We start from the raw sequence: 22971 nt of genomic DNA on the forward strand, positions 1-22971 counted from the left end.
CTTTGAATGTGCAGGTCCTTGAAATGTCAGCTCATGAGCAGGTGATGTCCTGTCTTTGTTACTCTCAGGAGGCATCCAGCTGCTCTGGGTCATTTGCTTGGTTTCCAATGCTGAGTCTGGTTGCTGCTGGGAGGATTTAATGCTGTGCTCTGCTGGAACATGGTTAGAACCTCTTTGCTGTTCTAATGATAATTATGATGTGTCCTTTTACTGCAGGTTGGAAATGAGAGACTGCACCATTGTACATCCAGGTGCTGTCTGTGTCATGGTGAGGTTGTTGCCAAGGCTGTACAAAGAAGGATATGCTCAGGTGAGTCTGAATATATCAAAATGCCATCCAAACAGTGTCTTCTACTTCTCTATAGCTTCATTTCCAGGAATTGCTTAGTCTTTGCAAATGTGGCAATACTAAAATTTACCTAAAACCTGTCAGGAGGAACAGCACAAATTTCATTGCATCAGTAGATGTAAGAACAACAAAAAATATTGGCTGTCAGTTTGCCAAAGCATTTCTGTGCCTGCCTGATGCAATGTATGGATTTGGGTCCCAGAATACTTATTGCAAAGGCACAATGTAGAAGTGCCTTGAAAACTGTTTTAAGTATAGCCAACAGACCAAGCAACCAGAACAGTCTGACCCTTTGGACCTAATGGTCCATAAACATTTAATGCAGCTTAGAATGTGTTTTTCTTTGTCAAACCATCCAGATATATACACACCCACTCAGAATAAATATACTGCCTGGATTGTATTGGCTGTTTGGTCTAACATGCAGTGAAAGTACACACGAAGGGACTGAAATAAACCCAGGTTCTTCATCCAGAGCTCTGAAAGGAACAAATAACTGCTGGCACATTCCAACTTTTGTTTATTGGAATCAAGCCACCAGCTAGTGAAATTTTGTTCATTACAGTAATTAATTTCTGAAAAACAAGTAGAAGGGTTAATTGGATGAGAGTGTCATTGAGAAATTGGAATTGGCTCCAGGACATGAGCTCTGTAAGAAGGAGAGCCTCTGCGATCCTCAGTAGATGGCAGTGTTCTTAAAAGTATGAAGGACTACAGCACAAATTCCAGTTATGTATTTAAGTATGCTTATATTTTCTTTTTTTCTCTCATTCCTCTTTTCTTAGTCAATAAGAAATTATTACTGGTAGAGTTTTAGTATTTCTGTTGTGAATATGATTGCCTCAGGTAAAATTGGACCACTATTATGCAAAGTCCTGAGTCAAACCCTACCTAGGAGTTAACAAATGTCTTGAGGAATACTCATAAAATAACCTGCAAAAAGGTTAAAGGAAAAATAGAATTTTCCTGGCTATTTCTATTGAAAAATCATTGAATGAGACAGAGAATAAATGGAATATTTCAGAGCTTGGGGAGCTCACTGATGCTGCCAGGTAGAGACATAAAAGGCTGGACTTTATTGGCTTTGTGCCAGGAGATTCTACTTGGAACACAGGAGTCAGGTAAGATCTGATGCAAAAGGTTTAAGCCCAGTGGCTAGTGAAGGGGAGCTATGTGCCAAAAGGAAAATAACTGAAGCAATTACTCTTTGGGTAGATATATTCTGTCCCAAACAGGTTACTATTTCTTTTTCTAGTGCTACAATATTTAACAGCTAGATGAGATGAAATAATGGCTTTCTGGATGTACTGCAGACTTTGATGAAAAAGTCTTAAGGGACTCCTTGCTCTGAATTTAAGACTGAATCAAAAAGTACCCTTTTTGGGAGCAAATGTGGAGAAGAAGGGACAATAACTCATGTCTTTCTGCTTGTTTTAGTGCCATGATAAATACTTTAGGTCCAAGCGTCTGAGAGTAATCTGGAAAAATCTTAGAATCAGTTCAGATCATGTGTGATTCCTTTGTTTTCACAGAATTAGCAATGAGAAAGCACTGCTTTTACGGAAACTTTAATGGGACTCAATAAAATTAATGTACTTTCAATTCTGACCCTCAGAAATAATATCAATTTCCTGCCAATTTTGCAACTTCTCAGTGACCTTTGTCAGACTCAGGAAATGATGGGCTGAATCAATGCTGAACCTGTCAGTGTAGAAAACCCAGTAGCAGACAGTAAAACAGGTGATTTTGCACTTCAGCCATTTCCTTATACTTTCTGACATTTAAGAGCTGAAGACAATAAATTTGTGGATGTATATTCCTGCCATTGCTAGGCATGAGAAAAAATAATTTGAATTTTATGGGTCCAGAAACTTGCTTAAAACTTTTAAACTGACCAAGAGGTTTGAGTCAGTAAGCAGTTTTCAAGTCAGTAAGTTGTATTTAGAGGACATTGCTCATGTTCATGCCTATGACTGGAACTAAGCCTGTTTCCATCAGACTCTGTTGTTTGACCACATACAAGATAGATTTTCCTTTCATTAATATGTTGTCTGTTCAGTGATGAAAGATTGCCTTGCAAATGTTTCAAACACTTTGTAAATAGAGACAGGTTCCCATCCACTTCAGATATGTGGCCCAGGATATTCACAGTGTATTTTCTACCTTGAGAAGAAAGATGTTTCCTTTCAGACATATGTCATCCTTGACTGAAATTTTAAGATTCCAAAGTGTCATGACAAATCTTTCCCATTTGTAATGTCAGATACAGAGATCATCTAGATCTGACAAAAGTGGGTAAGGGAAAGGAAAGAATTTTTTAGAAGAGAATAAGAGCTTTTTCAGTTCTGTCTCATCATCCTGGCAGGTTTCTTCTGAATACCAACAAAAAATAATCCTCACACAATTCATCATGTAAATTATTTACACTTTTGCTAAGTAATACTATTGCTTCCACAGCTGGATTTTTCCTTTTTGTTTTCGTCCATGTCTCTTGTATAATGAGCTGCTGTCGTAGTCACTGCTGTGAAATCAACATCAATAAGGATTTTGCATTTTTTAAAAAGACACTTATCCCTGTTTTAAATTTAGGCTAAATTACTTGTTCTCCCTTTAGGTGTTAAAAAAGTTAAATTTTTCAGGTATTTCTGCACACATAATTATTGCTATTTTGTTCTTCAATCTAAAGAAATTGCATCCTTTTGAAGTGAATGCACAGTGACAAAAGTTCATCATTTTTGCATACCTTGAAAATAGCATGAAAAACCTGAAGACGAATAACAGGGAATTAAATTCAGCTACCAAGTTTTGAAACTATGGGCTCTTAGGAGAAAGAATCTGGGAATTACTTAAGCAGATTGGACAAATTGCTAGGTGACATTTGCCCTTAAAACTCTGAGGCAGAGCTCAGCTGCATTCTAACTGCACCTTCAATATCCTGATTCACAGTGCAAGTAATAAGTGTTAAGAAAATCAATCCATGCACACAGAAATACACAGCATGGTTTCTTGGCCACCTTTAATATTTCCGCTAAAATCTCATTTTACTGGAACAAAAATCCATGAAAACAGCTCATTTTATTCAAAACAAAGCAATATTGGTATTGACAGAGCTGCTAGGCTAATGAAAACAATCAATCTTTTTGTACACCATTATGCTTTTATTGGATTTATTTTGGAATAAAACAGTTGCTTCACTTAGTCAAGACCCGTGACATCCTCTGTTTAGTGTTATTTACACATATTTTCCTGCATATAGTCAGAAATGAAGTAAAATGTTAATTAAAAGATTTTAAAAGTTTTGGAACTTGTAAACACTCAGAAATAATGTAGTTTAGTCTGGTGGATGCTTTCTGTGTGTAATGCTATGCACAGTGAAAGGTATGTCCCTGGCAATGAATAGTCCTTCAGAGAGAAGAAAATGTTATCCAAAGAGCTCACCCTTAGGAAATGTTATACAAAGAACACACCCTTCAGATATGACAAATTTAGTTGAGTTTGCAAAAACAGTATGTATGTTACAACGGATGTATTGTTTTCTAAGTGCTGCAGCGGGGGGCACTTTGAACACGAATTGTCCTGTGTTGGCTTTGAAATTGTCCTGTGTTGGCTTTGTCTGGTTGAATGAAAAAGAGCTCAATTCCTCTTTCCACTTAAGCTTATTCTGAATCTGGTTGCTTCTCATTCATGTTATAAAATCAAATCCCATTGCCTTTATTTGTGTGTCTGTCCGTATTGTTGTCCTTTTTTTTAAAAGTTTGCATGTCTATTTCCTGGAACATCATGTGAGAAAATTTGAAAGCTCTTTGAAATAGGGAATAATTAATCTTTGTAAGATTTGTGTTTAAATATATGATCCAGTTACTTTTACATGAAATCTAGTTAGGTCAATGGGGTACAATGCATTCCTAACTGGAAACTAATTGCTCTAAAGATAATTTAGGAGAATTGAGAGACTTAAAGATCATTAAGAAGCAATAATGAAGCAAAGCTTCAATTCAGCAGATCATATAGACAAGTGTTTAAAATTGTTTCATGACATTGCTTGATACAGTTTTCTTTAAGAACAGTGCTTTTAGAATGAAGAGGAGATCATATCAATATTGCTCTCCACGGGCTTATTGTTATATATATTCTGAATTCCTGTGTTGGTCTTGCAGCTTATGCCCAGTAACCTGTCCTTGGTGGTGATGCCTTGTTTTTGAATGCCAGCTGATTGTTTGCTTCCTTCACTGCCACAGAGACGAGGCAGGAAAGCTGAGCTGTGGATGGCCAGGCAGCTGCTCAGATGAATATATGCACATTGTTTTAGTGCAGAGCTTGATAGAACAGCCATGCAGTTCTGCTTGAGCCTCTTGCCTCAGGGGCTTCTTTTCTGGACCAGATGTTAACACTCAGGGATTTGACAATTGAAAAACAAATTAAAACAGAATAAATCAGTTGTCCTGTACAGTTTAGTTCCAGCTCTCTGACTTTACTTCTGTGTCCATTTCAGCTTTCCCAGGAGATCCAGTGTGCTCTGGTTGATCATATCCAGTCCTTGGTGAAGTCAGAGAAGAGCCGTCAGGTGATGTGTGAGTGTGGCCTGCTGAGCACAGTCATCACCTCCTGTCAGGATGCTTTCTGCAGTGACAGCCACCCCCTGCACCTGCCCCTCACCAGGGTCTTTGAGAAGCTTGCATCACAGGCTGTTGAGCCACATGTGTTAAGGTATAAGATTGTGTCTAATGGAAGCAATTTGCTTTAGTGGTGCTTTTTTTGGCAAAGTTTAGTAAATAATTAGATGCTTCACGTAGAGCTCTAATTCAGCAAGACTCAGACTTTTCGTTCAAGTCCCAATTAATCCTCCTTCCTCACTGATTTGCAGGATATATGCTTAAATGACTCCTGAAGATGGTGTGTGTCTGTAGTGTTCTGCATCATCACTGCAGGGGTTATAAAGCCTCTTATGAATGAACTAATTAAGTCACTGTAAAACAAACAGGGTTATTCTCTCCTGGTATTTATTCTCTCCTGGAGAAGCTGTTTTCTGCAGAGTAAAAATGACTTCCTCATGTCTCAGATCCATGTCAATGACAGATGCAAAAATAAAAAGTGCATCCTTTTTCCTCATGTGCTGTTTCCTGTTCGAGGTTGCATTTAATTCAATAATGCTGACAAGTGCTAAATATTACAGTACCTAACAGCTACCAGAGTGCAGAAGAATATATTCAGTGGAAGACTGTATTTCTTTCAGTCAAATAGGGAATAGGATTTATAAAAAATCACTCCATAAAAATCTCTGACCCATAGTTCTTTTTCCCTGAAAAATTAGAACCATTCAAAAATACCGATGAAGAAAAGCAATCTTTGTTATTTTTTTTCAACATGAAAATCTTGAAAGGAAATATAAAGCAAGCAAAATATTTGTGTTGCTACAATGGAAAAGGTTTCTTCTGTTCTATTTGGGATGTCTTTAAAAATCGGTGTTTAGTAAAATAAATTGCTCTCAAGAAGTCTAAGTTCTATTTGCATGGTTGCTGTGACTCCAAGTGTCTGGCTTGTTTTCCTTTTTTGAAATGGCTTTTTTTTTTTTTTTTTAGGCAATTTTTGTGGCTGGGAGGTTCTCAGTTAGTACCTTCTAGACCCAGCACAAACAAGACCAAGGTCCTTTCCTGTCAGGGGAGTGATTTAGCTAATGCAGGTAAGCACACAATGAACAGGGGCTGAGTTAGAGATTCCTCTGCAATGACTGGAAACTGCTGTTGAGTATGTTGCTCCAAGACAGTCCCTGTGAAGCTGGAGTATGCCTAGAAGAGTTTCACTGGGTATTTCCCCAATTGGATGGTACTTGACCAACACTGAGAGCTGATCTAATGGCTAGCAGAGATCAAATTAAATCTTTTCTCAAGTTAGATGCTGAGTATATACTCAGATTTTGCTGGATCGGACATGGACATGGTTTATAAAAACACTAATATTCTACAAACCAAGGGGAGTGTCTCCTTTGTTTTGCAGCATATTTTTCTAGTGATTTACAGACAGAAAGAGAATAAGCATGGGAATAAAGAGCATTGCTTTTTGTAGTCCCTAGCATATCCTAATAATCTACCTTATGCTTATGCAGGCAGTCTGAGTCGTTTCTCTGCTCTAATGTATTTTATAGATGAGAGGCTACAATAGTATTTGTAGTAGTATTTATAGAGTAGTATTTGGTGCTTAAACCAGTCTCATGCCTGAGACACCTGATACAGCATAGTCTGTATTTGAGTCTTATGCTCTTTGCAGTCATTCTTCAAATCCTTACTGTGTGTTGCTTGGGACTATTCTGTTACAGCACAGTTGAATGAATGGTCTTTAAGAAGAATGAAACCAATGGGTTTAGGATATTTTTTAATAAAAAGAGTTCTGGAGCTGCCTGAAGATGTGTGGGAAGAAAATATGGCAAAAATATGACTATGGATCTCCTGAAAACCTCCGATTTTAAAATGTCTTCAGTGCAATATTTTTTGTATTGCTGTAGGATTTCTGTGGGCTGCTGAGGTAGTGTTATCTCAAGAGCATGAAGTGCTGTTCTGAGCAGGGATACCTAGAATATGGGCAATACCTGTGGCTGGAAAATGACTTGCAGACATTGATCTGGTTAGGCACTGTGTTCATCTTTCAGGTTCAGAAGAGAGTGTGGTGGGCAGTAAATCTGATCCTCAGACCATTGTGCCTGTCAGGAGCTCTCCTTGGCTGTCTAAGGGATCTGCACTGGCACTCCAGACTGCCATGAGTCTCATCTCCATGACATCCCCTCGGAACTTCCAGCTGCACGGCGCTGCTTTGGCTCCATCCTTTGTGGAGTTTGACATGTCCATGGAAGGCTATGGGTATTGCTGCTGTGGCTTTTATTTTAGCTGCTCTGGGGTCTCCAACCCTTACTCTGAGCACAGTAACCATTCACTTCTCTCTTCATCCTAATCTATATATCCTCTGGCTACCTTCCATGCAGCAATGTTGCCAGTACCTTTTGTTACTGTCTTATTGCTGACAGCCTCCGCTCTGCCTTGCTACCATGATCCTGCAGTACCAGAGGCTACTGGTGACCCTCAGGGATGATTTTGTTTCTGATGAAGGGTTCTTGCTTGCTTTTTTATAGGTGTTTATACCTGCCTACCTTGGCCACTGTCATGGGATCCAGTGCAGACCAATCTGTCTCAGGAGGGACTGGCATAGGTAAGCACTGTGACACACCTACAGCTTCTGGGAGCACTGACTCTGAGCCCCAATGAAAATATTCAACAGCTGTAAGAAAGGGCAGCACATAAGCTGTGTGTTCCAAAACACTTGTGTCTCTGTGTCCCAGACCAGCTCTGAACTGTAAAGCTTGTACTGCTCAGCAAAATGGGGAATTGGGTGCAGCTTCATACTGTGATGAATGAATATTAGCAATACAAATTTAAAGCAGGCTTCTAAGAAAACAGTCTTAGCCAGTAAGAGTCACCAGATTTTAGGGTGATCTATGGAAGGAATAGTATCTTTCACTTAATGGGATTCTCCTATACAACAAAATACTCTATTGGGTGGACTGGGAAATGGCTGAACCTTTTGCTTCCTGAGTTTTTGTGAAATTTGAGAACTTGTTTCTAGCTCAGAGATTGCTAATTCATCTGCTCCACAGCATGGAGATCTAGTGCTCATTTCCCATCAGTCAGCTTTAGGCCATTTATACATGCGCAGAGAGTCATATGTACAATCTCTGTGATATTGAATGCAGGCAATGGAGTCCAACAGAATAGAAATTAAATTCCATAATCTAATGATGGTTCTTCCCTGGTATGGAAGAATGAAAAGCAGTTTGCTAATGGCTGCACAAGGAAAGCAACTTGCTTAATGCTTTTTTGCTCCTGTCCACAGGCAGCAGGACGTTCCCTCCCTCCAGTGGCCTGACACTGTCCTGCTGGTTCCTGGTGAGCAAGTTTGGCTTGGTGCACAGCAGCCACCCACTCCGCTTCCTTACCATTGTCAGACACATGTCAAGAGCAGAGCAAGAATTTGTTTGCTTTTCTGTAAGCTTCTTCCCACAGGACCTTTCTTTGGTCATTTCTACAGAGGAAGTAGAATTCCAGCCACTTGGTAAGGCTCTTTTCAGTCAAGTTGCAGTGCTGTGTCTTCTTGTTATCTGGAATTTTTCATTAATAAATTTCCTCTTCTTTGAGGTACCCAGAATATTAATGAGATTTCTCTTCAGTTTTCTTCTTGAATCCAGTCATGATTGTAATTGTTGCCCGTGTTTAATTTTTAAGTTTGCTGTAGGCACTGTGAATTACTGCAATATTCAATTGAAAATTTTTGAGTGTCATTTATATTCTGGAGTGCAGTTGTGGAGACTGGGCATGAACAATTCAGTTTTGTATGACACTAAGCAGGTTTGGAGAGTAGGACTGAGGATTTGGGGAGTGATCTTGCTTCCTAATGAAACAACTAATTTCCTCTCCTTGCTTTCACAATGTTTTCTATTATGCCAGTCTGTTAATATTGTTCCCTGCTGATATTTATACCCTTTTTCCTTACTGAGTAGATGCTTCAAATGTAAATTTGATTGAGTATTCCAGAGGAGGTTGGAAATGATGTGGGAATAGTAGCTGGGACTTTGATGAACAGCTGACATTGTGTGAGTGCTCTGATTGCCTCTGATAATGATAAAAATTCCAGCCTTTTTTCATAAAAGCTACAAATTAATATAGAGACTTCTGTCATCTCATGGATCTGCTAGGGACTTTTTCTCTGTGTCAGCTAACTCTGTAAATATACAGAGGGGTTCTCCTCTTAGTGAATGTGCTGGGTTTGTCCTAGTTCAGGGCAGGTTTGCAGCATCAAGGCAGACAGCAGGTGTTATTTGGAAGGGTGACATGTTGTATGCTGGAGGCATCTTGAGAGCTGTGCAAGTTGTAGGTCCTGAAACAGACCTTGGGCAGTGTTTTAAAGAATTTAGACCTAATAGCATCAAAGCATGCTGTACCCACAGAATGTCATGTTCTTCCTGTCACATTTGAAAGTTGTGTTCCAGAGGCAGGTGAAGATGAGAAACTTTCTGCTGACTTATCGCTTTTTTTGCTGTTACAGATATTATGGAACCTGAGGCTGAGGTCCTAAATCCCTCCCCATTTCCAAGGCAAGTCAAGTTTGGCTGTGGTAAACTTCTGGTCACTGGCCAGTGGCATCACCTCACAGTGACAGTTGCTAAGGAAGCAAAGAAGAACTGCATTGTGTCAGCTTATATAAATGGCCAGATGCTTGGCTCTGCAAAGGTAAAGGCTCTCTGCATAGATCCTGTGCCTGGCTTTGGCCTTGCTTTGCTTTTCATTTCCATCTCCCAATACCATGAGATTTCAGTAATTATCTGAGAAACTCAAAGCATGGTGATTTACACTTTTAACACATGCCACTGTGCTGGGTGTGAGTGGAGTCAGAAATGTGTACAAAACAGGGAGTACTTGTGCTGCTTTTCAGAACTGTGTTCTCTGCTCATACTGATGCTTTGCGCTTGCTCTTCTCTCCCCCTTCAGCATGTAGAAAACCAGGCCAATTTGTGTGGTGATGCTCCTCTAGAGCTGGGGACACTTGGCATGCAGGTAGCTCAGGGTTATGTTGCTGGAATTCATTTATACCCTTAGGTCAACATTTTCTGAGTTTACTAGTGATTCAGAGGATTTATCAGTTTAAACCTAACATCTGCAGAGGTTGTCAGCTATAAAAAGTGTACTTCACATCAAGGTGTGGCCAGAGAGCCCTAAATCAAGGATGACTTGGATTTAGGCTAAAACTTGCAAAGATGATGAGTTACACAGAGAGTCTCCATTCCTTCTTTTCAAGAAAGCTCTTAAAAGTGGAAAGGTCACACAAAAATAAGCTGCTGTGACTGGTCAGCTCTTTGCTGAATCCAAAGGTGGGAGGAGTTTCCTCAAGCATCTTATTTGGTCATGTATTATTTTATATCTTATTTGGTCAAGCTGTCCTCTTTCTCCTACACCCTTTGAACAATCAGTCAGTGGTCTTTTTCTCACTAGCACACTAAGCACTCAGGAACAGATAGGTGTTCCTCAGGTTTAGTTGTTCAGATGATATCAATTCATGCGTTCATTGCTAATATTGGTGTACTGGCAGTTCCCCTAATATGCAATTTCTCGTGATTTTTGTCACGCAGCAGTCAATTCACAAGTTGGATGAAATAGCAGGAAAAAGTAATCCAAATGTACCTGAAGGGTTCATAATCTACAAGATAAATGAGAATAGCCCCTGGTTTCTATTATTAATATCATCATGTTCCTGGTTTTGCAGTTAATCTCTTACTATTTCAGAGGTCTTGTTTTTGGATTTTGAATACAGTGTAGAAAATGCAGCCTGTTCTTGCTATTTTATCTCTGGTTGGTGTGGTGGATTTTTTGGTTTTTGAGTAGAATCTTTTTATGAATTGAAACTTTTAATCTTGGTCTCCTTTTTGTTCCCATATTTCAATTCAATCTCAGCATGTGCAAAGCTCACTGTTGTAAACACAACCTGTTTAATTCCAAGTATTCTCTTTCCCATACTTGAGAAAAATCATCTGTCTTATAAATGCCTTTTGGGACCTATATCCATTTCAAGAATGAAAATTGAATTCAATTTGACTTCCTTCAAATGAGACTGAAAGTCATCAATAAAACTAGGCCTAAACATTGCAATTGATGAAAGAATTCACAACAAGTGTGTTTAACATTCAGTGAAACAGTTCATATGAATAAAATAATCCTTTAGTAAACAAAAGATTGTCCCAGTGTTGGGCTCACTGGTTAATGTAAGTCTTCATCTTGATATGTACAGTGAAGAAAAGATGGCCTAAGAAGTTAGAAATGGATGAAGGCTGTTAACAATACTAAAGGATATTTTTAGTTGGTGGAGCTGGAGTGGGGTGTGTTACTGTGCTGCAACAAGTCTAATGTTATTCACTGAAGTGTCAACTCCTGCCTCTTAATATTGACCATCCCTGTTTTCTAAATCTCAGTAGTCAGAGACCAGTAAATGCTTGGAGTCTCCCATCCTGGCAACAAATTATTAAAGACAGGGCTAAGCCCCAAAGTACAATATAGTTTCTCTTTACCAAAAATTCCAACTACTTCCTCTACAGTTAAATAAAATAGACTCAGTTTAGGAGGCCAAATCATTATTCAGGTACCCAAAAAAAATGGCCCTGTTTTCTAAACAATGTTAGTTCCGCTGAAGCTCACTGATGCAATTGGACAATCTACACTCTTCAAACACTGCTTATTCTCCATTAATGCCAGTACAAAGTAACTGTAACTTGCCTTTCTGTGTTGAATGTCCCAGTCAGGGTTATGAAGTTAGGAAAGGAAATATGTCTGGAGTCAAGACAGGGTTTTCCTTTGCCAATACTTGCAATTCTTTTTACTGTGTTTTTGGAACAATAATTTGGCTTAAACATTCAAAATGCTTATGTTTACAGTACTTAAAGTCCAATTTCTTAACGGTACTTAATAATTGCTGTGTTGGGTTGGCCTTGGCTGGATGCCAGGTGCCCACAAAGCAGCTGTATCACTCCCCTTCCCAGCTGGACAGAGGAGGGAAAGTGAGATGGAAAATGGCTTGTATGTTGAGTTTATTTAAGCAGAAGTGAGTGTTCATGTGCACAAGCAAAGAGGAAAAAAAAATAAAAAGGTTTATTCTCAACTTCCCATCAGTGACTGCTGTTGAGTCACTTCCTGGGAAGCAGGTCTTCAGCACATGGAGCAGTAGGTATAGGAGGCAAGCATTGTAAATAATGAATTCCCTCCCTTCCTCCTCCTTTCCTTAGCTTATATGTCTACATTGACATTATATGGTATGGAATATTTGTTTTTAATTTGGATCAGCTGGCCTAGTTTTGTGCCCTCCCAGGATCTTTCCCTCCCCCAGCCCCTTGATGAGGGCAGTGTTGGAGAGCTGATGCTGCCAGCTCTGCTCAGTAAGAGCCAGAGCTCTGGTGTGTTCCCAACCCCTCTGTAGCTGCCAGGGCAGAGCACAGCACTGTGAGGCTGCTGTGGGAGAAGGAGCTGCAGCTGAGCCAGGCCCAGTATGATTGTGTTACACAGCTGAGACCTCAATGAGCAAAGAGGTGGCAGGCAGCACCATACAGGGACAAGACCCCAGGGCACCCTGAGTGCACTGGATCCCCCCAGTGAATTCCTCCTCTGTTGCAGATGCAGTATCTCCAGCCTTTACCAGGTAGCTGCATTTCCATGGATCCCTCTTTCTTTGTTGATGTCTACGGCTACATAGCCACCCCTCGCATTTGGAAACACAAGTCCTCCTTGACCTGGCGCCTTGGTCCTACACACTTGTTTGAAGAAGCCATTTCTGTGGAAACCATGGAAGTTATTATTAAGCTTGGCCCTCAGTATTGTAGCAACTTCCAAGCAGTACAGCTTCAAGGTATGTGACAATTCTCATAACTGCCACTGTTTGTTAGAGCAGTGTTCTTTCTATTCTTTTCATCTTCTATTAGTGTTCCAACTGTGTCTAGAGATCACTCAAAAGTCTGGAAAATGGCATTACTGAATGTTGTACAAGATTGTAGTGAGATATATGAGGATCTTGTAATGTTCTGTGAATTGGACAGAAGGGTAGGAATCAAGCAGCAGAGAGAGATGAAGACTAAAGAGGGACAGCATGTCCTGAGTTGCAAGGTTGTGATTTCTGTTGGACAAACTTTAAAGCAGAAGCTTTAAGTGAGGCATTCTGTATTAACGGGGGGGAAAAGGCAGAAGGAGAAGTATGGAGTTTAACTGCAAATGCCTGCAGAATAAGAGAGAGGGGCAGGGGAGTAAGTTACATTCAATTTAATGAAGAGGCTTTTTAACTAAAGTATGCTGTTAGCTTCAATTATTAAACAGACAGACAAAACATTTCAGTTATTGATTACTCTTTGTTCAACAAGTAGTGCATTCCCCTCCATGCTAGAGTTTAGGATGAAATGGGATGGCCATTTCTCATTTGAAAACAACAAAATAATCTTTCTTGGTCATACTCCAGCCTAAAAGAATACAAAACCACTGTCTGAGACTACTCCATCTGACAGAATGCTGTAAATATACACAAAAAGTTGCAAGTCAAGTGTGGGAAGGGGTTATTGAGAGAGAAATGGTGTCAAAATACAGCTCTGAAATAAAAACATTACCTTAGAAGTCAGAAGGATTTGATTTTTTGAATCATTGGGACTTTATGAAGTCTGGGGGCTTGTTTTCAGCATAGTTCTTCCCAGATGGACTTCAGTACTAATCACAGGTTGTGGCCATGTGACTCTAGGGATGCCCTGTTTAGGGGAGATCACTGAGCAACATATAAGATGTGATCTCCTGATTGTGAAATGATCTCACTCTCTCTGCACTCTCCCTATTTCCATCAAAACATCCAAAGAAACTCAGGCAAATGGAAATTTTGACTAAAAAGTTTTATACAATCCCTCCAAATACTACAGTGAGGTTTTTTTCCCCTTAAAATGGGTTTTTGACCTTGTTGCAAACAGCAGTGGGAGTTTTTGGCGGTGGTGTGTCCTGTCTCCCCACTATCTCGTTGCTTCTTGTTAATCAGCTCAAGTTGTGCAGAGGCGTAGTCTGCAGACCAAGTGCTGCTGGAAGGTGACACAGTCTTGAGGCATTTTATTTATAGTCAATCTTCATGTGGTGTGTGAACTAATTTTTTGTCTAAAAGGGCAGTGTTACCAGCATTAGTAAACAGTTTTGCAAGTCAGCTGTTTTCCCAGTCTATAAAACTGTTAAAAATACAACATGACTTTTTTTTTTTAATAAAGATACATATAGTTTTTCCAAGTGTGAGAATGAATAGGAAATTCTTTAAAGAAATGCATAAGAGAATTTCATACTAAACTGCTGAACCTGGTACTATTGAAAAGTTTCCCAAATGTTGTGAGTTGGCAGCCCTGAACTTTTGCCTCTGCTCTCCTTCCACACAAATCTTTGTTTTGAGTACCCCAATAAAGTTCTCAGAAACAGAAGGCCTCTGAAATGTTTTCTGTGTCCAGAAAGTTTGTTTATACTGTGTGGGCAGAGAGAGGGGTTTATTATGGACATTTCTGAGCTCCATGAGATGTTATGAGAGGATACAGAATCAAGGCAAAGCAGCTACCAGGGGACGCAGCCATGTGCTGGTGATGCGAGCTGCCATGGCCTGTGTTGCAAAGGGTGAATGCTTTTTCATGGTTATAGTTAAGACAAAGTAAAATTATTTCCTAAACATTCCTCCAGTTATTTTTCACCTGCCTCTCTCCTGTCTTGCATAAGGCACAGTGAAGTTCCTTCAGACATTCACAGCCTTTGTTGTTTTAGGTGAGGACCAGTGCAGTGATCGTATCGTCGCACCTCTGGTGGCAGAAGAGAAGATTTCTTTTGGAATCAATGCCGTGTGCTCATCTCTCACTACAGTCCAAGATATAAAGAGCTCTTACAATGAAGTGGATGGTCGGCTGATTGCCAAAGAGGTCACAAATTTCCCTTTCTTAAACAAGCTTTCTCTAGCTTCTAATCAGTTTCCTAGAGCCAAATTTCTGACTTTGTCTTAGCTGTGTACCTTCAGAAATTTCTTTTTTCCATTCTTTAACTTTGTTCTACTCATAGGTTAATTTTCACCTATTAAAAGCATTTTTTGAAACAGGAACAGAAGCCATAATTTTCAGATTTTAGCATAATTTGTTTCAGTCTGTGTTTTCTTAATGTCTTCACAGGGACTTTTTACATGCTATTCTATTGTTCTTTCTAATACCAGGTCTATTGATATATGAAAGTAGTGGCATTGAAGGATGTTGTTGGTGGGTGAATATTTGTCCTTACAATCAAATTTTTATCACTTATTAGTCTAAAATTATTAAAATAATTTAAACTATTAGAGCATTCATTTTTTAGTGTCCCTGATACTATCAAAAATTTTCCTAAAGTGCCTTTTATCTGTTTCAGATGGGGATTAATTCTCGGGACAGTTCAACTCCAATATTCCTGGCTAAGAATATTGCTGGACACCTCTCAGGTTCCTTGAGGACCATTGGGTCAGTTGCTGTGGGCCAATATGGTAAATGCACTTGTCTTAATGATTAATATTCTTTTAAGAGTGAAGCTTTATTCTGTCCAATAATAGATTGTCTGTGTGACCTCCTGGTAGAGTAACAGTGCAATTTCCTAGGGGTGAGAGTGTTCCAGTCCTCCCCAGCAGCCACCAGCCTGAACTTTATTGGGGGCCCTGCCATTCTCCTGGGTCTCATTGCTAAGGCCCACGATGACCACACCATGTATGCAGCTGTCAAAGTCCTCAACTCCATCCTCAACAGCAGCCCCTTGAGTGCAAAACTGATGAGGCACATCCACGGATACCAGGTAGACACACTTTTGTTCATTCATCCTGGTTATAGGCTTTCCCTTGTAGATATTTACCCCCAAATCTGTCAGTGGGAACGAACCAAACATATCCTGACTCTAGCCACGTGTGGTTGGAACTTAGCAAGTTAGGAGGGGGATAGAGGATGGTGGTCTACATCCTGTGCTCACAGCTCCTGGGAGCCTCTCTAACAGTTTTCTGCTGAAGGAAATGTGAGGGCAGATGCCTCTTGGTCAGACATGATTTAATACACTAAGTAAGCCAGAGCAGCAGATTTGTGACTGACCCACTCTTCACCTTTTACCAACACACTTGGTCCCACACACAAAAGACCACTTGTCAGGCAGCTTTCCTTTGTCCCCTTGGCTCATCCAGCCTAAGATTGCTCTTTACAGACTGCCCAGTGTAGGGCTGACAATGAATTACTATGGCTCAGTCTTTACTGTGTATGAGGAGTTGTGCTGATGTAAATAAGTGCTGTCTGAATTGCATCGATTAGGTCGGTCCCAAATTAATTTTTAAACCTGAAAGCTATGCAGATTGAAGATTTTGGTTGTATGTAAAGTATAAATATGTAATATTGGATGGATTGAGTCTCAAGTATGAAGTTTCAGTTTAGTATCATTTACTTTGTGCTGTGTAGGTGAAGCAGAGAGCTCTGAAGGAACAGACAAGACTCTTTAATATAGCAGGTTCCAAACAAGACCCTCAACATTAGAGTTAAATTAATGATTTATTATAAACCTTCCATTTTCCCCACATGCAAATTTTTCATCAATTGATCACAATTTATATGAATATGTTTATCCTACTTAGCTACTGCTTGCCCAATTCTTTCCTGTAGGTCAATGCCTGTCTTTGTATTGGGTATGAGCTGTTCTTTTGATTTTTTGCTACATAGTGTTCTCTCCAAGTTATCATTATATTGCAATGGAGTGAAGTTTTTTTTAACAGCCAAGTAATATATGTCTTGATATGTATTTTCAAATTGATTTCTATTTTTCCCAACCTGCTCAAAATGTAATGGCTTTCTGAACATTCATCTCACACTATGGAGGAATTGTTGGATAATCAAAGGTAGGCTCAGTTGAGAAACTGGCCATGTTTCACTAATGTTTTTCATTTGGGGAGGTAAAATTTATTATTTTTTAAATTAACATCATTTATAAGCAATTAAAAATACATCCATTAAGAATAGAATAGCATAGAACACTACTGTGGTTATTTACAGTTATATTTGTCTGTCTATTTCCATTCAACATAATATGGCACATATTTTCCTCCTGTTCAATGCCACAGAGTTGCCAACTCCTTCAAAAATGCATCCTTAGACGTTCTGCATGAAATTTTATGTCTGGACTGAAATCTTCATTTTCCTCATGATGCTTATGCAAAATGCATGCATGCATGACTGCTACGTGTGATTAAACTATATGTTGGTCTTGAATTAAATAGAGATTTATACTTGGCAGATACTTATTCAGTCTTCTCTTTTCAGTTGCTGAGCTATCTATTGAAGAGGAAAACTCGGCTGCTAAACAACAGGATTTTACAGTTAATATTCTCCTTAGTGGGCACAGCTGAGCTGGGCTTTGAGTCTTCTGTCATCAAGAATTATAGTGCATTCCAGTATGTTCTCTGCAACTTTGAGGTAAAACTGTTCATATTGCTCTGTGGGTTTGGCTGTATTAAAGATGGCTTTATAATACAAGATTTGGTTTGTTCATAGCATCTCACACTGTGGGCCCCCAGGTCTGCAGGAACACTCCCGAGGGTCTGATGCTCAGGGCTAGAACTGGAGCTGCAGCTCCCTGCACGAGCAGGGACTGCCCAGTGCCTGCAGGCTGCATTACAGAAACACTCAAAGTTTATAATGCTCTCCTACCCAAATAGTTTTAACAGTTTCTCGATGCAGCTACTGTTCTCGCAGCTCAGCAGAGCAGTAAAACCTCTGCTTTCCTTTCTTTCAGCTTTGGATGAAAGCACCAGAAAATCTTGACCTTGTTCTTCTTTCCCATCTTGTGGAGATCTTGCAGTCCTCCAGGTATAAACTTCTGTTTCAATCAGAAACCTGAGGGGAAAATGCATCTTTAACCTGAAGCTGGAACTCTGAGGTGGATATGAAGGGTCTAATCCCAGTTGCAATCAGAGGATTCTGGGAGTGAATCATTCATGTATTGCTCTTTCAAGCCTGGAGTTAGTGATTTGATCAACCCCTTGGGGGACAGCCTGGGAAAAAATATCTGGTTACCTGGTTCATGTGGAACCGCTGCTGTACAATGCAAGTTTAAATATCTGCTGGGGAGGGGAAATCTTAATGTTTGAATTGGCTATGAATTTTTTTTTCTATATATTATTGAAGTTGTGTTTAAAATCAAAACACAACCCCTTTATCAATATTCTTAATCACCTGGACTGGAGTTGAATGTGTTTAAAGAGACAAAGCATGGCAGAGGGACTGAGTAAAGCTAGATTCCTACTTTTTTGCAGAGCTGTCTGGTTCCCCTTGCTAAGTTTTACAGGAATAGTTTTTTTTTGCTACCAACTTGCTGCTTGAAAATGCAGTAATGTTTTCTTTGAGTTTGTTGGAATGCAGCAGTTTGTGGGGGAGAGGGCAAAAAAGAAGAGTAGAACACACAAAGTAGTCTTCCCATCTCCATCACTGATACATGTTCAATTTGTCTGACTATGTTTTAAATGGTATAAAGACAGTATTAGAAGCCAAAAGTGCAAAGTATCAGTGCAACCTGAGAATCCTTTTAGCTGAAACTCTGCAAATTTAGTCATTTCTAGTAGAAACCTTTAATAGTCCCTGTGTTTTTTTTTACAGAGATGCGTGTCAGAACATTGCAATTGCCTACCAGGTGCAAATGGTGCCCAAGCTTGTTTTCCTTTTCAATGATCCTGAAATCAGCAGCTCCAAGATCACTGTGGCCTGCACTATCCTGTCCCATCTCTTGAAAGGATACTTTAATACAAGGGATGTTCTCAGGTAACCCTCAAGGCCTATAGCTTTTCCTCAGATTGCAGATGAGCTATGCTTGTGCTAGTGTTGGAAAGAGCTTGACAGTAGAGCTTCCCTCACCTTGTCTTTGGTAGAATGCCAGATCTTTGGCAACTGCAGGATCCCCTGGTGAAAAATTGATGAAAAACTTTATCATTCACTCCAACCTTATATTTGTGTGAAGATGAATATGGTGATTCCTGTTATAATGGTGGCACAGACAGTTCTGTAGGTATGACTGGGATTACTCAAATATGTACTTAATATTTAGTTTCATTAAAGCCTTGTCCCTAAAGTATCACTACAGTATTACAATTTGGCCCCAAAGAACAGTGTACCTAATCCTGTTGGTTTGGCTTATATCCCAGTAACAATCCTTTTTGTTCCTGAATTTCAATCAGTTATGTTAGTCAGGATTTCATGAAGCATATCATTTAAATCCTTGTTTGCTCTTCACAGAATGCGAGAACTGCTTCATTTTATATTCACAGCCTAATTGTATCAACCTGCAAGATATCAACTGAGGGAGGTCCACATAGTGCTGGCTGTAGCCACCTAATTCCCAGGGAAATGCACTGCACAGATGGAAGCTCTATTTCTAAAGCTCTGTTTTAATAAAATGTAAAAACAGAGTTGCATGTCAAATCTATGGACGCTGCCTTTTGCTCTGTTGGAGAGTATGAGCATCTCTAATAGTTAACTGTGGAGTAAGCTCATACAAGAACTTGGTGTTTTCCAGCTCTTTTGTGACTGTATGCTCCTGGATATACATTATTTATGTATATATTCCTACCCTGGGCTTGTAGGAATTAGTCTGTTCTTTTTCATATAGGTGGTGAGACAGGTGAGAGTTGTGGATTTAGTGTATCAAATTAGTCGTATTTTAAGAGTGTGAATGGGAATTTTTTTCTTAAATAATCATGATTTGTTATTCCCTGATAACATGATTAGTTGTCAGGCCCATGGATGCTGAGAGTGGGCAGAGACAGCCCTCTGTCCCTGTTCTTCTGGCCCCAGGACAGCAGAGACTGCAACAGGCTCTCAGCAGCACTGAGAGGTGCTGGAGCTTCTGCTGGTCCCAGATTTGGGCTTCCAGAGGGAATTGCTGTGTGGGCTATTCCTGCAGAACAACTGGTGTTCTGTCCCTTAAGAAATATCCTTCTTGTGGGCAGGAGGAGATTGTGCACTTTCTCTAAATGTGTATATATCGCGTTAATCTTTCTATCCTTAGAACCAGCTAATGTGTCAAAATAAACTACAGGTGAAAAAAGGAAGCCAGTCCCCCTCACTGTGGACTGGCTAAAGTTTCTCTGTTCTCCTCTATATACTTGGAAGCCAAGTGGTAATAGCAGTGAAATTACAATGCCACAGGCTGCTCAGAATCTTTCATATAAACTGAGTGCTTTACTCAGTAATCCTTTCCTCTTGGTGAAAGACCTGTAAAGTGGAGAAAATGTTTCCATAGCAGAATATATTTTACTTTGTTTTTAGATAGTTTCATTGATCAAAATATAAGAAAGATAAACTATTAGAGAGCATCCAAAGAAGGGCCATGAGGATGAAGAGCCTTGAGGGGAAGCCAGATGAGGAGATCTGAGGTCACTTGGTCTGTTCAGCATGGTCAAGAGGAGACTGAGGACAGACCTCACTGCAGTTACAGCTTCCTCTGAGGGGAAGAGAATGGACAGACACTGATCTCTGCTCTGGGGTGACAGTGACAGGACCCCAGAGAATGGCCTGAAGTTGTCAGGGGAGGTTCAGGTTGGGTATTAGAAAAAGGCTCTTCCCCCAGAGGGTGGTCAGGCACTGGAACCAGTTTTCCAGGCAAGTGGTGACAGCACCAAGGCTGACAGAGAACAAGAAGTGTTTGAACAATGCTCTCAGGCACAAGTGTGACTCTTGGATTGTCCTGCTGAGGGCCAGGAGTTGGGCTTTTATGATCGTTGTGGTTACCTTCCAACACAGCACAGTCTGTGACTTTTTAATTTACTTCCTAGTTTATGGAGTTTTCATCCTATCTCTGAAGTGGCTAGAATTTCTAATGGTGGTTCTTTAGTCACTGTTAACCAGTATGCAGCTTTGCATATAACCTCCAAGTAAGTAAATTAATATCTTTCTGTTGACCACAACTGCTTCACTCTTTCTCTGCTAGGATTGGATTGTTCCTTGTTTACACCTTGAAACCTTCTTCTGTGGATGAAAATCAGATTTACCAGGACAGTGTGGCTGAGAGGCCCACTGAAGGTAAGGAGCTGCCTTTGGGGTATTTGTTGTGATAGTTCAACTACAGGATTTCCCTCCTCCCCCAGGACCTAATTGCAATATTAGTGCTTCTGCCTTCTGCTGCAGGAAGAGACAAAATTCAAATTCCTTCATATGGAAAGGGACAGGCTGCACTGAAGTGACCCTTTGCTCTCTCTCTGCTAATAAACCAGCAGTATTTTGCTGCATTGTTCAGAGCCAACACAATGCTGGATTTCAGATATACACAGAGAGAAAGGACATTAAATTAAAATAACCCCAAACCAACCTACTAGGCTGTTACAAGGAATAAAATTTCAATGGACATCCTGGATTTTCTGTAAACATTTCCAGTTGTAGCAAATAATAATGAGGAGCTCTGCACCTCTTAAAGTGGCTGTGTATTTGTCAGGTTCATGTGGAGGAGCATCCAGTCATTTGGCCCTTTCACTGGGATCTTTCAGTTGAGGCTTTATTGTTACTGCACCTCTAAACAACAGATCATATTGAGGTGACAGTGGGAACTGCAGTTTGTAAATAGACATCTCAGCTGGGCAATACAAGTCAGATTGCCTGTTTATATTTCTCTCTCTAGTTAACCTGAGATATTGTTCACCATGCAGTGTTAATGAGTTTTAAGAGAGAGTACTTGGGCAATGTAAGCACTGGTTGTTTATTATGTTAGCAGGAATCCTTATGTCTAAAATTTGACATCTGCATCGTTTTACTCTGCAAAAACCAGATAGAAGTACTTCTGTGGGGCTAATTGGGTGCAAACAAAATTGTTCACCAAAGCAATGGAACAATGGAGCATCTTTTGTCTGTTCTTTATTCTTTATTGCTTTCTGATATTTGTAGCCTTAAACCAAACATCTGGAAGGACAATCTGTCTTCGAAACCAGCTACTGAGGATGCTGTTAGATGTAATACGCTCAGACAAACTTCAGCTGTCCTCTGAGTAAGTAGAAACGTTTAGGAAGTGTCTCTTTCTCCCAGATTTTTCATCGTCCTAGTGCTAAACCAGGACTAAACACACTGATAATATTTGAACTTCAACAAATACTAAGTAAGAGCAGACTGGATTCAGAGACTTTTTTGTCAGTGATTTATCTGGCATCCACACAGCTGTGTGGTCTGATAACACATGTTATATCCATTTTTGAAAGTCTCATGTTTTTAGAAAATACAGTGAAGGGGGAGCTTGGATATTGATGCTTCTGCTGTATATCAGAGGTTGAAGAAACCCCTGTCTCTGAAATCCGTCTCTGAAAATCAAGTCAATCTAATGTGGGATTACTTGCCCTGCTCTATCGGAACCATCAGAATGCCATTATTATAATTCTGCCTTTCATAACTGAAAGGCAGATTTCATAGTGCTGGGAGCTGTAATTGTGCATTTTTATTAGTTAGCACATCTTGGACTTGAAAATTTAAACCAGAATTTTGAATTTCATAGCTTGAAAAATCTGCTCTGTGACGTCGTTTGCCTTGGTTATTGATACACACCCTCAGAAGGGGCTTGACATTAATGAACTGTTTTGCCTGACAGCAGTAGAAGGTTAGATGTAGCAGGAATTGAATGACTTCAGCTGTGTGGATGAGCCTGTGGTTACATCTTTGTGATTCTCTAAGGGTATACCTTTAATGAGATTTTTTTTTTCCTAGAGAAACATGAGGTTCTAAATCACTTCAAGATAATCTTATATAATACCTCCTTTCTGCCTTCCATCGTTTCCTTCCATGTGTTTTCATTTACCTGTTTTTCCTAGGGAAAAAGAAAAGACATTTTTGGCACTGGGGCCAGACTGGTTTCTGCTGTTCACACAGAGCTACCTGCACTTCAGCACAGTTGTCCTGGGAATCAAACTGCTCCTGTGCTTCCTGCACAATCGTTTGCTGCTGAACAAATTCAAGGAGGGGATAGTGGCTGGGCGTTGGCTGGAAAACAGCTCTGCAGGGTTGAACATCCTAATGGGTATGTGCTGTTTACCATTCC

At 39.9% G+C, this 22971-nt stretch overlaps 1 protein-coding gene across 1 annotated transcript in view; it reads left to right on the top strand.

Annotated features, from left to right (window-relative positions):
• WDFY4 (WDFY family member 4) overlaps positions 1 to 22971 on the top strand; it is a 112280-nt gene that overhangs the window by 23261 nt on the left and 66048 nt on the right. The window contains exons 13-29 of the mRNA XM_058810186.1: positions 217 to 310; positions 4842 to 5056; positions 5929 to 6029; positions 6993 to 7200; positions 7470 to 7546; positions 8228 to 8446; positions 9437 to 9621; positions 12547 to 12778; positions 14692 to 14843; positions 15316 to 15427; positions 15539 to 15729; positions 17229 to 17381; positions 17701 to 17774; positions 18561 to 18722; positions 20887 to 20978; positions 21834 to 21933; positions 22745 to 22950. Coding sequence (XP_058666169.1) covers positions 217 to 310; positions 4842 to 5056; positions 5929 to 6029; positions 6993 to 7200; positions 7470 to 7546; positions 8228 to 8446; positions 9437 to 9621; positions 12547 to 12778; positions 14692 to 14843; positions 15316 to 15427; positions 15539 to 15729; positions 17229 to 17381; positions 17701 to 17774; positions 18561 to 18722; positions 20887 to 20978; positions 21834 to 21933; positions 22745 to 22950 — 2573 coding nt within the window. The remainder of the gene's footprint in view (positions 1 to 216; positions 311 to 4841; positions 5057 to 5928; positions 6030 to 6992; positions 7201 to 7469; positions 7547 to 8227; positions 8447 to 9436; positions 9622 to 12546; positions 12779 to 14691; positions 14844 to 15315; positions 15428 to 15538; positions 15730 to 17228; positions 17382 to 17700; positions 17775 to 18560; positions 18723 to 20886; positions 20979 to 21833; positions 21934 to 22744; positions 22951 to 22971) is intronic.

This window comes from Ammospiza caudacuta, chromosome 9 (assembly GCF_027887145.1).
Source record: "Ammospiza caudacuta isolate bAmmCau1 chromosome 9, bAmmCau1.pri, whole genome shotgun sequence".
Classification (NCBI taxonomy): Eukaryota; Metazoa; Chordata; class Aves; order Passeriformes; family Passerellidae; genus Ammospiza; species Ammospiza caudacuta.